This window comes from Haliotis rubra, unplaced genomic scaffold (assembly GCF_003918875.1).
Source record: "Haliotis rubra isolate DU_JTF1 unplaced genomic scaffold, ASM391887v1 Scf529, whole genome shotgun sequence".
Taxonomy (NCBI): domain Eukaryota; kingdom Metazoa; phylum Mollusca; class Gastropoda; order Lepetellida; family Haliotidae; genus Haliotis; species Haliotis rubra.
Window position 1 is genome coordinate 664,430 of NW_025767223.1, and position 16,256 is coordinate 680,685.

At 47.8% G+C, this 16,256-nt stretch overlaps 1 protein-coding gene across 1 annotated transcript in view; it reads right to left on the reverse strand.

Annotated features, from left to right (window-relative positions):
* LOC124252892 (neuronal acetylcholine receptor subunit beta-3-like) overlaps positions 1 to 16,256 on the reverse strand; it is a 17,128-nt gene that overhangs the window by 388 nt on the left and 484 nt on the right. Inside the window, exons 2-7 of the mRNA XM_046686570.1 lie at positions 12,960 to 13,111; positions 10,475 to 10,519; positions 10,007 to 10,116; positions 9,048 to 9,298; positions 7,338 to 7,424; positions 22 to 82 (exon numbers count right to left, since the gene is read on the reverse strand). Coding sequence (XP_046542526.1) covers positions 22 to 82; positions 7,338 to 7,424; positions 9,048 to 9,298; positions 10,007 to 10,116; positions 10,475 to 10,519; positions 12,960 to 13,111 — 706 coding nt within the window. The remainder of the gene's footprint in view (positions 1 to 21; positions 83 to 7,337; positions 7,425 to 9,047; positions 9,299 to 10,006; positions 10,117 to 10,474; positions 10,520 to 12,959; positions 13,112 to 16,256) is intronic.

Here is a 16,256-nt window from a genome sequence, read left to right on the forward strand (position 1 = left end):
CCTGTAGCTGATGTTGCTGACCAGAACAGAGATGACCATGCTGGAAGCAAGTCAGCATGAGGGGTGATCAAGTAGAAGAGACCTGAAAGGTAGAACGATACTGCATGCCTGTACCATTATAATTAATCTGGTACAACGTGGTCTGGTCGTGCTGCTGTGGTTGAGAGGTATGGCCTCGGCTAGGACTGACATTCACCTACGGGTGTGCTGGTGGGTTGAGAATGGCCTCGGCTAGGACTGACATTCACCTACACGTGGTGTGCTGCTGTGGTTGAGAATGGCCTCGGCTGGGACTTCGATACTCACGTGGTGTGCTGCTGTGGTTGAGAATGGCCTCAGCTGGGACTGATACTCACGTGGTGTGCTGCTGTGGTTTGAGAATGGCCTCGGCTAGGACTGATACTCACGTGGTGTGCTGCTGTGGTTGAGAATGGCCTCGGCTGGGACTGACATTCACCTACACGTGGTGTGCTGCTGTGGTTGAGGAATGGCCTCGGCTGGGACTGATACTCGTGGTGTGCTGCTGTGGTTGAGAATGGCCTCGGCTAGGACTGATACTCGCGTGGTGTGCTGCTGTGGTTGAGAATGGCCTCAAGCTGGGACTGATACTCACGTGGTGTGCTGCTGTGGTTTGAGAATGGCCTCGGCTAGGACTGACATTCCACCTACCGTGGTGTGCTGCTGTGGTTGAGAATGGCCTCGGCTGGGACTGATACTCGCGTGGTGTGCTGCTATAGTTGAGGTGGCCTCGGCCAGGACTGATATTCACCTACCGCGTGGTGTGCTGCTGTGGTTGAGAATGGCCTCGGCTAGGACTGATACTCACGTGGTGTGCTGCTGTGGTTGAGAATGGCCTCGGCTAGGGACTGATACTCACGTGGTGTGCTGCTGTGGTTGAGAATGGCCTCGGCTGGGACTGATACTCACGTGGTGTGCTGCTGTGGTTGAGAATGGCCCTCGGCTGGGACTGATATACTCAAATGGTTGCTGCTGTGGTTGAGGAATGGCCTCGGCCAGGACTGACATTCACCTGGAACGTGGTGTGCTGCTGTGGTTGAGGAATGGCCTCGGCTAGGACTGACATTCACCTACCGTGGTGTGCTCTTGTGGTTGAGAATGGCCTCGGCTGGGACTGACATTCACCTACACGTGGTGTGCTGCTGTGGTTGAGAATGGCCTCGGCTAGGACTGACATTCACCTACGTGGTGTGCTGCTGTAGTTCAGAATGGCCACCGGCTAGGGACTGATACTCACGTGGTGTGCTGCTGTGTGGTTGAGAATGGCCTCGGCTAGGACTGACATTCACCTACACGTGGTGTGCTGCTGCTGTGGTTGAGAATGGCCTCGGCTAGGGACTGATACTCCGTGGTGTGCTGCTGTAGTTGAGAATGGCCTCGGCTAGGACTGATACTCACCGTGGTGTGCTGCTGTGGTTGACAATGGCCTCGGCTAGGACTGACATTCACCTACGTGGTGTGCTGCTGTGGTTGAGAATGGCCTCGGCTAGGACCACTGACATTCACCTACTGCGTGGTGTGCTGCTGTGGTTGAGAATGGCCTCGGCTAGGACTGATACTCGTGGTGTGCTGCTGGGTTGAGAATGGCCTCGGCTAGGGACTGACATTCACCTACACGTGGTGTGCTGCTGTGGTTGAGAATGGCCTCGGCTAGGACTGACATTCACCTGCGTGGGTGTGCTCTTGTGGTTGAGAATGGCCTCGGCTAGGACTGATACTCCGCGTGGTGTGCTGCTGTGGTTGAGAATGGCCTCGGCTAGGACTGATACTCACGTGGTGTGCTGCTGTAGTTGAGGAATGGCCTCGGCTGGGACTGATACTCCGTGGTGTGCTGCTGTGGTTGAGAATGGCCTCCGGCCAGGACCGATACTCGTGATGCTCTTGTGGTCGAGAATGGCCTCGGCCAGGACTGACATTCACCTACACGTGGTGTGCTGCTGTGGTTGAGAATGGCCTCGGCTAGGACTGACATTCTACCTACACGTGGTGTGCTCTTGTGGTTGAGAATGGCCTCGGCTAGGACTGACATTCACCTACGTGGTGTGCTGCTGTGGTTGAGGAATGGCCTCGGCTAGGACTGATACTCACGTGAATTGTGTGCTCTTGTGGTCGAGAATGGCCTCGGCCAGGACGGCATTCACCTACACGTGGTGTGCTGCTGTGGTTGAGAATGGCCCTCGGCTAGGACTGACATTCATCTACTGCGTGGTGTGCTGCTGTGGTTGAGAATGGCCTCGCCAGGGACTGACATTCACCTACACGTGGTGTGCTGCTGTAGTTGAGAATGGCCTCGGCTGGGACTGACATTCACCTACCGTGGTGTGCTGCTGTGGTTGAGAATGGCCCTCGGCTAGGACTGACATTCACCTACACGCGTGGTGTGCTCTTGTGGTTGAGAATGGCCTCGGCTGGGACTGACATTCACCTACACGGTGTGCTGCTGTGGTTGAGAATGGCCTCGGCTAGGACTGACATTCACCTACACGTGGTGTGCTGCTGTAGTTGAGAATGGCCTCGGCTAGGACTGATACTCACGTGGTGGTGCTGCTGTGGTTGAGAATGGCCTCGGCTGGGACTGACATTCACCTACCGTGGTGTGCTGCTGTAGTTGAGAATGGCCCCCTCGGCTAGGACTGATACTCCGTGGTGTGCTGCTGTGGTTGAGAATGGCCTCGGCTAGGACTGACATTCACCTACTACGTGGTGTGCTGCTGTGGTTGAGAATGGCCTCGGCTAGGACTGATATTCACCTACACGTGGTGTGCTGCTGTAGTTGAGAATGGCCTCGGCTGGGACTGATACTCACGTGGTGTGCTGCTGTGGTTGAGAATGGCCTCGGCTAGGACTGACATTCACCTACACGCGGGTGTGCTGCTGTAGTTGAGAATGGCCTCGGGCTGGGACTGATACTCCCTACGTGGTGTGCTGCTGTGGTTGAGAATGGCCTCGGCTAGGACTGATACTCCGTGGTGTGCTGCTGCTGTGGTTGAGAATGGCCTCGGCTAGGACTGATACTCCGCGTGGTGTGCTGCTGTAGTTGAGAATGGCCTCGGCTGGGACTGATACTCACCTACGGGTGTGCTGCTGTGGTTGAGAATGGCCTCGGCTAGGACTGATACTCCGCGTGGTGTGCTGCTGTGGTTGAGAATGGCCTCGGCTAGGACTGACATTCACCTACGCGGTGTGCTGCTGTGGTTGAGAATGGCCTCGGCTAGGACTGATATCACCTCACGTGGTGTGCTGCTGTAGTTGAGAATGGCCTCGGCTGGGACTGACATTCACCTACGTGGTGTGCTGCTGTGGTTGAGAATGGCCTCGGCTAGGACTGACATTCACCTACACGTGGTGTGCTGCTGTAGTTGAGAATGGCCTCGGCTAGGACTGATACTCACCTACACGTGGTGTGTGCTGCTGTGGTTGAGAATGGCCTCGGCTGGGACTGATACTCCTACGTGGTGTGCTGCTGTAGTTGAGAATGGCCTCGGCTGGGACTGATACTCCGCGTGGTGTGCTGCTGTGGTTGAGAATGGCCTCGGCTAGGACTGACATTCATCTACATGTGGTGTGCTCTTGTGGTTGAGAATGGCCTCGCTAGGACTGACATTCACCTACACGTGGTGTGCTGCTGTGGTTGAGAATGGCCTCGGCTAGGACTGACATTCATCTACCGGGTGTGCTGCTGTGGTTGAGAATGGCCTGCGGCTAGGACTGACATTCACCTACCGTGGTGTGCTGCTGTGGTTGAGAATGGCCTCGGCTGGGACTGACATTCACCTACACGTGGTGTGCTGCTGTGGTTGAGAATGGCCTCGGCTAGGACTGATACTCACCTACGTGGTGTGCTGCTGTGGTTGAGAATGGCCTCGGCTAGGACTGATACTCACGTGGTCTGCTGCTGTGGTTGAGAATGGCCTCGGCCAGGACTGATACTCACGTGGTGTGCTGCTGTGGTTGAGAATGGCCTCGGCTAGGACTGATACTCACGTGGTGTGCTGCTGTGGTTGAGAATGGCCTCGGCTAGGACTGACATTCACCTACGTGGTGTGCTGCTGTGGTTGAGAATGGCCTCGGCTAGGACTGACATTCACCTACACATGGTGTGCTGCTGTAGTTGAGAATGGCCTCGGCTAGGACTGATATTCACCTACCCACGTGGTGTGCTGCTGTGGTTGAGAATGGCCTCGGCCAGGACTGACATTCACCTACGCGTGGTGTGCTGCTGTGGTTGAGAATGGCCTCGGCTAGGACTGACATTCACCTACACATGGTGTGCTGCTGTGGTTGAGAATGGCCTCGGCTGGGACTGACATTCACCTACACGTGGTGTGCTGCTGTGGTTGAGAATGGCCTCGGCTAGGACTGATATTCACCTACACGTGGTGTGCTGCTGTGGTTGAGAATGGCCCCGGCTAGGACTGACATTCACCTACACGTGGTGTGCTGCTGTGGTTGAGAATGGCCTCGGCTGGGACTGACATTCACCTACACATGGTGTGCTGCTGTGGTTGAGAATGGCCTCGGCTAGGACTGATACTCCTGCGTGGTGTGCTGCTGTAGTTGAGAATGGCCTCGGCTAGGACTGATACTCACGTGGTGTGCTGCTGTGGTTGAGAATGGCCTCGGCTAGGGACTGATACTCCTACGTGGTGTGATGCTGTAGTTGAGAATGGCCTCGGCTAGGACTGATACTCACGTGGTGTGCTGCTGTGGTTGAGAATGGCCTCGGCTAGGACTGACATTCACCTGCGTGGTGTGCTGCTGTAGTTGAGAATGGCCTCGGCTAGGACTGATACTCACGTGGTGTGCTGCTGTGGTTGAGAATGGCCTCGGCTAGGACTGATACTCACGTGGTGTGCTGCTGTGGTTGAGAATGGCCTCGGCTAGGACTGACATTCACCTACACGTGGTGTGCTGCTGTGGTTGAGAATGGCCTCGGCTGGGACTGATACTCACGTGGTGTGCTGCTGTGGTTGAGAATGTCCTCGGCTAGGGACTGATAATCACGTGGTGTGCTGCTGTGGTTGAGAATGGCCTCGGCTAGGACTGACATTCACCTACATGGTGTGCTGCTGTGGTTGAGAATGGCCTCGGCTAGGACTGATACTCACGTGGTGTGCTGCTGTGGTTGAGAATGGCCTCGCTAGGACTGACATTCACCTACATGTGGTGTGCTGCTGTGGTTGAGAATGGCCTCGGCTAGGGACTGACATTCACCTACATGTGGTGTGCTGCTGTGGTTGAGAATGGCCCCGCTAGGACTGACATTCACCTACGCGTGGTGTGCTCTTGTGGTTGAGAATGGCCTCGGCTAGGACTGATATTCACCTACCACATGGTGTGCTGCTGTGGTTGAGAATGGCCTCGGCTAGGACTGATACTCACGTGGTGTGCTGCTGTAGTTGAGAATGGCCTCGGCTAGGACTGATACTCACGTGGTGTGCTGCTGTGGTTGAGAATGGCCTCGGCTAGGACTGACATTCACCTACACGCGTGGTGTGCTCTTGTGGTTGAGAATGGCCTCGGCTAGGGACTGACATTCACCTACACATGGTGTGCTGCTGTGGTTGAGAATGGCCTCGGCTAGGACTGATACTCACGTGGTGTGCTGCTGTGGTTGAGAATGGCCTCGGCTAGGACTGACATTCACCTACATGTGGTGTGCTCTTGTGGTTGAGAATGGCCTCGGCTAGGACTGACATTCACCTACATGTGGTGTGCTGCTGTAGTTGAGAATGGCCCTCGGCTAGGACTGACATTCACCTACACGTGGTGTGCTCTTGTGGTTGAGAATGGCCTCGGCTAGGACTGATACATTCACCTACGTGGGTGTGCTCTTGTGGTTGAGAATGGCCTCGGCTAGCTAGGACTGATACTCACGTGGTGTGCTGCTGTGGTTGAGAATGGCCTCGCTAGGACTGACATTCACCTACACGTGGTGTGCTGCTGTGGTTGAGAATGGCCTCGGCTAGGACTGACATTCACCTACACGTGGTGTGCTGCTGTGGTTGAGAATGGCCTCGGCTAGGACTGACATTCACCTACACGTGGTGTGCTGCTGTGGTTGAAGGAATGGCCTCGGCTAGGACTGATGCTTACCTACACGGTGTGCTGCTGTGGTTGAAGGAACGGCCTCGCTAGGACTGATGCTTACCTACACGTGGTGTGCTGCTGTGGTTGAAGGGAACGGCCTCGGCTAGGACTGATGCTTACCTACACGTGGTGTGCTGCTGTGGTTGAAGGGAACGGCCTCGGCTAGGACTGATGCTTACCTACACGCGTGGTGTGCTGCTGTGGTTGAAGGAACGGCCTCGGCTAGGACTGATGCTTACCTACACGTGGTGTGCTGCTGTGGTTGAAGGAACGGCCTCGCTAGGACTGATGCTTACCTACACGTGGTGTGCTGCTGTGGTTGAAGGAACGGCCTGCTGGACTGATGCTTACCTACACGTGGTGTGCTGCTGTGGTTGAAGGAACGGCCTCGGCTAGGACTGATGCTTACCTACACGTGGTGTGCTGCTGTGGTTGAAGGGAACGGCCTCGGCTAGGACTGATGCTTACCTACACGTGGTGTGCTGCTGTGGTTGAAGGGAACGGCCTCGGCTAGGACTGATGCTTACCTACACGTGGTGTGCTGCTGTGGTTGAAGGGAACGGCCTCGGCTAGGACTGATGCTTACCTACACGTGGTGTGCTGCTGTGGTTGAAGGAACGGCCTCGGCTAGGACTGATGCTTACCTACACGTGGTGTGCTGCTGTGGTTGAAGGAACGGCCTCGGCTAGGACTGATGCTTACCTACACGTGGTGTGCTGCTGTGGTTGAAGGGAACGGCCTCGGCTAGGACTGATGCTTACCTACGTGGTGTGCTGCTGTGGTTGAAGGGAACGGCCTCGGCTAGGACTGATGCTTACCTACACGTGGTGTGCTGCTGTGGTTGAAGGGAACGGCCTCGGCTAGGACTGATGCTTACCTACACGTGGTGTGCTGCTGTGGTTGAAGGAACGGCCTCGGCTAGGACTGATGCTTACCTACACGTGGTGTGCTGCTGTGGTTGAAGGGAACGGCCTCGGCTAGGACTGATGCTTACCTACACGTGGTGTGCTGCTGTGGTTGAAGGAACGGCCTCGGCTAGGACTGATGCTTACCTACACGTGGTGTGCTGCTGTGGTTGAAGGGAACGGCCTCGGCTAGGACTGATGCTTACCTACACGTGGTGTGCTGCTGTGGTTGAAGGGAACGGCCTCGGCTAGGACTGATGCTTACCTACACGTGGTGTGCTGCTGTGGTTGAAGGGAACGGCCTCGGCTAGGACTGATGCTTACCTACACGTGGTGTGCTGCTGTGGTTGAAGGGAACGGCCTCGGCTAGGACTGAGATGAGAAGAACGAGTCCGACGATTATCAGCATACCTGTGGAGGGAATTATTATCCTAATATAAACTTGGGAGGAGGAGTAAAGCAAAACATCTGTAACTCGATGTATATGTCTTCTGGACCACAGGAAATATTGGTGAGTGAGTGAGTGAGTGAGTTTAGTTTTACGCCGCACTCAGCAATATACCAGCTTTATGGCGGCGGTCTGTAAATAATCGAGTCTGGACCAGACAATCCAGTCATCAACAGCATGAGCATCGATCTGCGCAATTGGGAACCGATGACATGTGTCAACCAAGTCAGCGAACCTGACCACCCGATCCCGTTAGTCGCCTCTTACGACAAGATAGTCGCCTTTTTATGGCAAGCACATGGGTTGCTGAAAACCTATTCTACCCCGGATCTTCACGGGTCGGAAATATTGGTACCAACCGGTGTTCCGGTTTCCGTGTACCACCACCACAACAACAAGTATTCCGTCCGTGTGTCAATGTAGATGCCTCTCTTAATTTACACCTGGGAAGGTCCTGGGAAGAATGTTTGTTCAGGTGTGAGTGAGTTTAGTTTTACGCCGCTTTTAGCAATATTCCAGCAATATCACGGGGGGGGGGGGGGCGGCACCAGAAATGGGATTCACATATTGTGCCCATGTGGGGAATCGAACTCGGGTCTTCGGCGTGACGAGCCAACGCTATAACCATTAGGCTACCCCATCTCACTCACTCAGTCTTCAGTAACCCATGCTTGTGGTAAGAGGCGACAAACGATATCGGGTGGTCAGACTCGCTGGCATGGTTGACACGTCATCGTATCCAAAATGTCGATCAGTGCTCATGATGTCAATCACTGGATTGTCTGGTCCAGACTCGATTATTTACAGACTGCTGCCATATAACTGTGATATTGCTGAGTGTGGCGTTAAACAACAAACAAAATTTCCATTATGTGCATTTAACCATGTTACTGAATGGCTTGACGGTTCTGCATTCCATTTCTACCTGGTACCCATCCACTGTGAAAATACTGTAATGATTTCATGGGGAATAGAAACACCACTTATGAGACACATCAGTTTTTGAAAACGTGTTTCTAAAAACCCACGGGGCTCCAGCTTGTCAAACTGGCACCCATCCATCTCTTCCCACCGTCCGTTAATATATTGTAGATTTGTGACGTCTAAATAGGACACGTAAAGCATCAAACACATGTTAATGTCCTTTGTAATTCTTACAAAACGGCGGCGGCGGAGTAGCCTAGTGGTTAAGGCGTCCGCTCGTCACGCTGAAGACCCGGGTTCGATTCCACACATGGGTACAATGTGTGAAACCCATTTTGGGTGTTCCCCGCCGTGATATTGTTGTAATATTGCTAAAAGCGGCGCACAACCTCACTCACTCACTCACTCACTCACTCACTCATTCTTACCAAACGTATTCTTCTCACTGGACCTTGCAGGTAGTAGAAACAGCACGGGAACCAGGAACCCAATGAGAGCCCCAGGTCCTATGGCTAGGTACTTGAAGAAGGAAGCTCTCCTCTTCACCTCCACCGTAATGCTTAGTAAAGCGAATTCATAAGTACCATACTTCACCTCTAACAGTTTAGCCTTCAGCTTATCATCTACGATGGTCCAATAAGGATGTTCAACCATCGGCATACCCTGAGAGCTTTCTGAGATGCTAATATCCATCTCTTTAGCCCCCTCCGTATAGAACCTCATGTCCATCTGTTGACGAGTGTGTAACCAAGAACCAAAGACGACTGTGCAGGATTGGGTATCGAAGGGGAAATTGGTGACATCAAGAGGACACTTTGATGACACGACCATCAGAGGTCCCCATCTTACGGTGCCGTCATTGGAAACGTCAACTAGTTCTTCATACACGGGGTCTGACACCGCCGTCGGTGCTCTGTAATGCAAATACATTCAATTTAATTTAAAATACATCACTATCGGAAAAGGACGAAGTGTGTTTATTCCCTTTGGGTCAACTGCATATGTCAAAGTTACCAAATCTTCTCTGTTTTTAATGTAAAGGAAATCTAACCATGATCAAATCTTTGACTTAAAAGAAACTTCCACCACACCTTTGTCTTCGTTTCTTTAGACGTAAAATGTGCATGTTCAAATATACAAAACAGCCTTTAACCTTGTCCAAAAACATGCTAAAGCAAACAACTCCATTAACTACTGACTGACTGACTGACTGACTGACTGACTGACTTTGGTTTTCAGCCGCTTTGAGCAATATTCCAGCAATATCACGGCGGGGGGACACCAGAAACGGGCTTCACTCATTGTACCCATGTGGGGATTCGAACCCAGGTCTTCGGCGTGACGAGCCAACGCTTTACCCACAAGACTACCCCACCGCCCCTTCCATTAACTAAGTTTTCATAACGATTTCAACAAGTTTCGGCTACTTTTCTTATTTTTTATGTGTAAATCGTGAGGGCTTATCGCATCTTCTCTTCTCAGGGTCTGCAAATCACCATCATCATCATTATTTCCTCCAAGTGTGGACATGACAAGGAAATGCGAACATGAGATTATGTACAAATGTACGTATATATTTAGATATCCGTTACATTGATGCACTTCCGATCAAGTGACTCACGCGTTGAAAGGCACTATATCCGGCAGCCACAGTCGCATTGACGGGAGCTTCACATTGGTCACACCCCCATATTCTGATGCATTCCATTTCAGTCGAATGTCGACCCATTGCTTAAACAAAATAGGGGTGGATAGATTGCAAAAGATATACTTTTTTTAAAAGATAAAATAATGTTTCTAAAATGGGGTCAAGACGAACACGGTATCGTAGTTTATGTATCATCATAAACTTATTTTATTCTATTACAATAAAAATGCATTATTTATTTCTTAATAAGAGCAAATGCAATAATCAAGAAAGACAAGGTGTCGTTCCCCGTAGTACCTCGGTATAGTAGATTGCGGGCTTTATTTAGGAAAATACATAATTTATGTAAATATTTTTGGTTAAGTACAGGATATAAAATTGCTCCCAAAAGGTGTCAAGAGATATTTGTACTTTATTTTATAAGAATACCATGGAACACACCTGGAGCAAGATCAGCCTTGATGTCAGTGTGTTGTCGGCTTCATTCTGGAATTGATATAATCATGCAATTTCATCTACAACTTGAAATACATACATGCATGCATGCATGCACATACATACATACATACATACATACATACATACATACATACATACATACATACATACATACATACATACATACATACATACATACATACATACATACATACATACATACATACATATTGTAAATATTATATATAAATATCATATATCCGTATTGTAAATATCATATATCCGTATTGTAAATATCATATATCCGTATTGTAAGTTATCATATCAATATCGCATTTATCCGATTATGTTAGACAGAATTAAAACATAAGTTTCACGACTTGAACATTACAAGTTTCATCCTTCCTAATGGTTTCAGAGCAAATAACGAAAGTGCGAAATCCGTGATGGAGATACCGGAATATGTACGACTGACATTAACCATCACGCGTAATGGATTTTACCGCACGCTTTAATCACTCGCCGGATTTGCACCCAAGTTGGCATCACGATGATTGGATGAATTTGGTTCAAGCACTTCACAAAATGAGTGAGTGAGTTTAGTTTTACGCCGCTTGTAGCAATATTCTAGCAATATCCCAGCGGGGTCCAGCAGAAATGGGACAATTATGTAAATGGACTACTAAAAATAAGCGGTGATACCTGATGTTCGTGTAAAGGTGAGTGAGTTAATATTCAACGTCACATCGGCAATATTTCAGCCATATCGTGACGAGAACAACTTATATCAAAGTTTAATCAATAAATGTACATAAACATCTGTCATCGAAGGACAGTAAAAACTACTAGAGTATCACAGCTCTTAATTTAAAAATAGTACGCTATTATAAAAAGATATCACTAGAGACAACAATACAATATAAAAACGGGCCATAGATCACCAGCAACTGAAGGTTGATCGCCACTAACAATCTCAGTTGCTAATCTAAACTACCAATAATAAAATATTTATCTATTTACAAAACATTTAACAAACCTAATTCTTTTAAAAATGCAATAATTTAAAGAGAACTTATATTATTAAATAGATCCTTCAAAGTTCGTGATTTGAAACAGTTATCCCCTGTGATGGAATATTCAACACGGTCAAGCAGAACATGCTTGACCGTGATTCTTTCATCACAAGGGATGCAAAACGGAGGATCCTGACCTTTCAATAAATATTCATGAGTATATCTTGTGTGGCCAATACGACATCGTCGCATGATGACCTCTTCAAATCTGGACTGACAACCCAAGTAGGTGTAACCAACGGTTTATTTCATGTAATTTATTAATACCTACTTGAGTGTTCCACTTCTTCTGCATCAGACCCCGGATATAAGATCTAATGGACGCTTTGTAATTAGAGTATGGAATAAGAAGTGGTGTCAAAGATTTGTTGAGTGCTGTCTTAGCAGCAAGATCGGCCATTGTCTTCCCAGAAATGCCAACGTGGCTGGGTAACCAACAAAATACGATGTAACATTGGCCAGTAGCAAGATCATTATATAATTCTATTATTTCTATTAAAAGTGGATTTTAACAAGAAAGATTTTTTTATAGCCTGAAAGCAAGAAAGAGAGTCAGAAAAGATTATATATTGTTTATGTTTAGGATGTCTTTGAATGTATTTAAGAGCCGTTAATATATGGCGTTAGCTTCTGCTGTAAAAATAGAGCTGTTATCCGGTATTCTAGAAGATATTGTTCTGGATCCAATGAGAGTGGCACAAGACACTGCGCCACCATCCTTGGATCAATCTGTAAATAAGGATTTCTGTGTATTATACTTACTTTTCAACTGATTAAATTCTGTTTATACTGTAATTCATTAGTTTCTGATTTTCTAAATGTGGTTAATGTTAGGTCGACTCGTGGTCTAACCAATTGCCAAGAAGGAGAAGAAAGAAGGCGGGAAGGAGCTATATTTTCCAGCTCAATGTCGGCAGCAGAAACGAATGGTTGATTCTGAGCCCAAGAGGTAGAAAAAGGGAAGGTTTCTTGTTGTATAAATCCTCATAGAGAGAATTGAAGACACAGTTATATGCAGGGTTAGGTTTGTTAGAATAAAGTTTTGTAAGATATTGTAAAAGATAATTTTATACGGCGTTACAGATCCAAGAAAAAGTCTTAGACCTTGGATAGAATTTAACAGTTTGAGGTTGCTTTTACAGGCTCCACCATATACAATGGAGCCATATCGTGTAAATGGTAAGCATGGGTTGCCCTACCAGTATCAGGGGGAACATGGGTTGCCCTACGGTAACAGGGGAACATGGGTTGCCCTACGGTAACAGGGGAACATGGGTTGCCCTACGGTAACAGGGGAACATGGGTTGCCCTACCGGTATCAGGGGAACAGAGGAGTGTTAGCTTTAAACGAAGCAGGAAAAGTATTCGTCAGTATTCCGGAACTGGAAGTATTCCTGTCACACACGGGTACTCACGATATTGTTGATGCTGAGCAGCACGGGATACACCGAGACATCCACCGTTGAGTTGGCGGATGTGACAGGCCGAGCCTCCCTCACGTAACCAGACTGGAGGAAGTCTGATATTAGTTTTGACTCCCAAAACACCTCGCCCTTGTCACCGCTTCCTGCAAACAAAACATGGTGGTCACTATAGATGAGGTCTGATCACGACCCGATCAACACCAGTCCATCTCCCCTAGTCAGTGACACCTGTAATACAGACAGTCAACACAGAATGAATGATTGAGGTAGGACCACAACCCGATCAACACCAGTCCATCTTTCCTACTCAGTGACACCTGTAATACAGACAGTCAACACAGAATGAATGACTGAGGTAGGACCACAACCCGATCAACACCAGTCCATCTTTCCTAGTCTCATACCTCATCAAGTGGATCGAAAACTTTCTTGTGGACAGACAGCAGTACGTGAAAGTTAACGGGGCTGTATCGAGTAAACGAACCACCAACACTGGTGCACCACAAGGCTGTGTAACATCTCCTGTTCTTTTCATCCTGTACACTAATGATTGTGCAATCTGTTCAACTGTAAAGTTCGCAGATGATGCAGCAATTGTTGCAATCTGAACGACACTGATTCTGAAGAACTGTATAAAGAGGACATTAATCATTTTACGACTAGGTGTGCAGAAAACCACTTACATCTTAAATGTCACAAAAACAATGGAACTGATAATTGACTTTCGGAGTAAACCCACAGAAATGCTTCCGGTGAATGTGTTGAGACAGTGTCGGAGTATAAGTATCTGGGAACCTTCATTGACTCTAACCTGAACTGGAACTCTAACACTGAAGCCCTATGCAAAAAGTGTCAACAACGTCTTCATCTCATGCGTAAACTGAGACCTTTTAATGTTAACCCATCTGTAATATCATCTTTTTATGTAGCATTTATTCAGAGTATTTTAACATTTTCCTTCCATTGTTGGTACGGGTCTCTCTCAGTTCATCTCAAATCTAAAATAGACAAATTTGTTAACACTGCAAGTAAAATCGCTGGAGTCAGATTTGAATGTTTATCATCAACATATGAGCGGCAAATCGTGAATCAAGATGTCAAAATCATATCTGACCGTACTCACAACTTAAATTCGGAATACAACCTCCTCCCTTCAGGCCGCCGCTACAAAGTTCCAATTGTGAAAACTAAGAGAGCCCGTACATCCTTTATTCCAAGTACCATATCTCTCTTAAATAAATGTGAAGATGCCTAAATCAAAGAATTTATGTAAATATGTTTGGTATCTCTCTAATGTGTCAGTAGCTCTGCTGATGTAACACGAATTCCTGAAAAGGCATCAAAGTATTATTCTATTCTACTCTATTCTATGTTTGTTTCCTAATACGGATTCAGGGATAGAATAGGTCCCCAGTACACCATATTTGTTTCCTAATGTGGATTCAGGGATAAAATAGGTCCCCACTACAACATATTTGTTTCCTAATATGGATTCAGGGACAAAATAGGTCCCCACTACACCATATTTGTTTCCTAATATGGGTTCGTGGATAAAATAGGTTCCCACTACACCATATTTGTTTCCTAATATGGGTTCGTGGATAAAATAGGTTCCCACTACACCATATTTGTTTCCTAATATGGATTCAGGGATAAAATAGGTCCCCACTACGCCATGTTTGTTTCCTAATATGGGTTCGTGGATAAAATAGGTCCCAACTACACCATATTTGTTTCCTAATATGGATTCAGGGACAAAATAGGTCCCCACTACACCATATTTGTTTCCTAATATGGATTCAAGGACAAAATAGGTCTCCACTATACCATATTTGATTCCTAATGTGGATTCAGGGACAAAATAGGTTCCCACTACACCATATTTGTTTCCTAATATGGGTTCGTGGATAAAATAGGTCCCCACTACACCATATTTGTTTCCTAATATGGATTCAGGGACAAAATAGGTCCCCACTACACCATATTTGTTTCCTAATATGGATTCAGGGACAAAATAGGTCCCCACTACACCATATTTGTTTCCTAATATGGATTCAAGGATAAAATAGGTCCCAACTACGCCATGTTTGTTTCCTAATATCGATTCAAGGATAAAATAGGTCCCCACTACGTAAATGTTTGTTTCCTAATATGGATTCAGGGACAAAATAGGTCCCCACTACGCCATGTTTGTTTCCCAATATGGATTCAGGGACAGAATAGATGCGTGAGTGCCTGTATACATGAATACGAGCGGTTAAACGTGGATGTGCGTGTGCGAGCATGCGTGTGCTTGTGTGCGCGCGTGCGACTGTGCGAATACGAACTTCCTTTATTAAGAACTAGGTCACTCATGTTGTAGCTCCGCATGGGTACCCAACTCAGAAGCAGTATATTGTGGACCGTCCTTTCTCTAGTACCCTTAGACTAACGCTTAGTCTCTGAACATATATAATTGTGACAGTAACAAATAAACCCATTTTAAATGGGTTTATTTGTACTGTCTCAACTCACTGGGGCTCCTTTTCAATTTAATTGAAAAGGAGCCCCAGTGAGATGTGAGATTCAGAAACCTGATGAAACCTAGACTTGCTTCATTTAGGGCTTCAGCATTGTAGGGAGGGACAATAATGTGGTCCAGGAACTGTGTGGCAGACCATAGAACCCTCAACTGCCCTGTGAGGTGAGGCGAGGTGAAATTGGGTTTACGTCGTGCTTGAGAATAATTCGCTCATATGACGACGTGCATGCGTGTGCATGTGTATGTGCGGCTGCTTGTACTAGCTCAGACTTAAGCTGGTTTTATAGTGCTAGCCCACTGAGATACCACGCCGCAGTGAAGCATGAATACCCCACTCAGACACATAATACTACTATAAGTATTAAGTATGTAAGGGGAACAATCAAATACAGACAGGAGGAATACTATGAGAAAAACAACGGAACAATCAACTGTAACTGTCTTTTGGTATGACGCGGTCGGGGATCGAACCCGCGACCTTCCGCTCTCCGGGCGGACGCTCTATCCACTACACCATGGAGGCGGTCTCAACTGCCATGTACCAGGCAGGGTATCAACAAGTAACACCAAAGTTTGCTAGGACGCAGCAGGGGGGATCGAACCACCGACCTCATCCTATAGCTAGGAAGCGAGATCTCGTGAGTTCCTGAAAGCAAACTCAACGTCGACGACTTCAGTCACTTCGTCATTTGTCCCACCTTACATATATATGTTGCAGTGTTGTTCAAAGCTATATATAACTCTACCACACTTACTAAGCAAGTTGT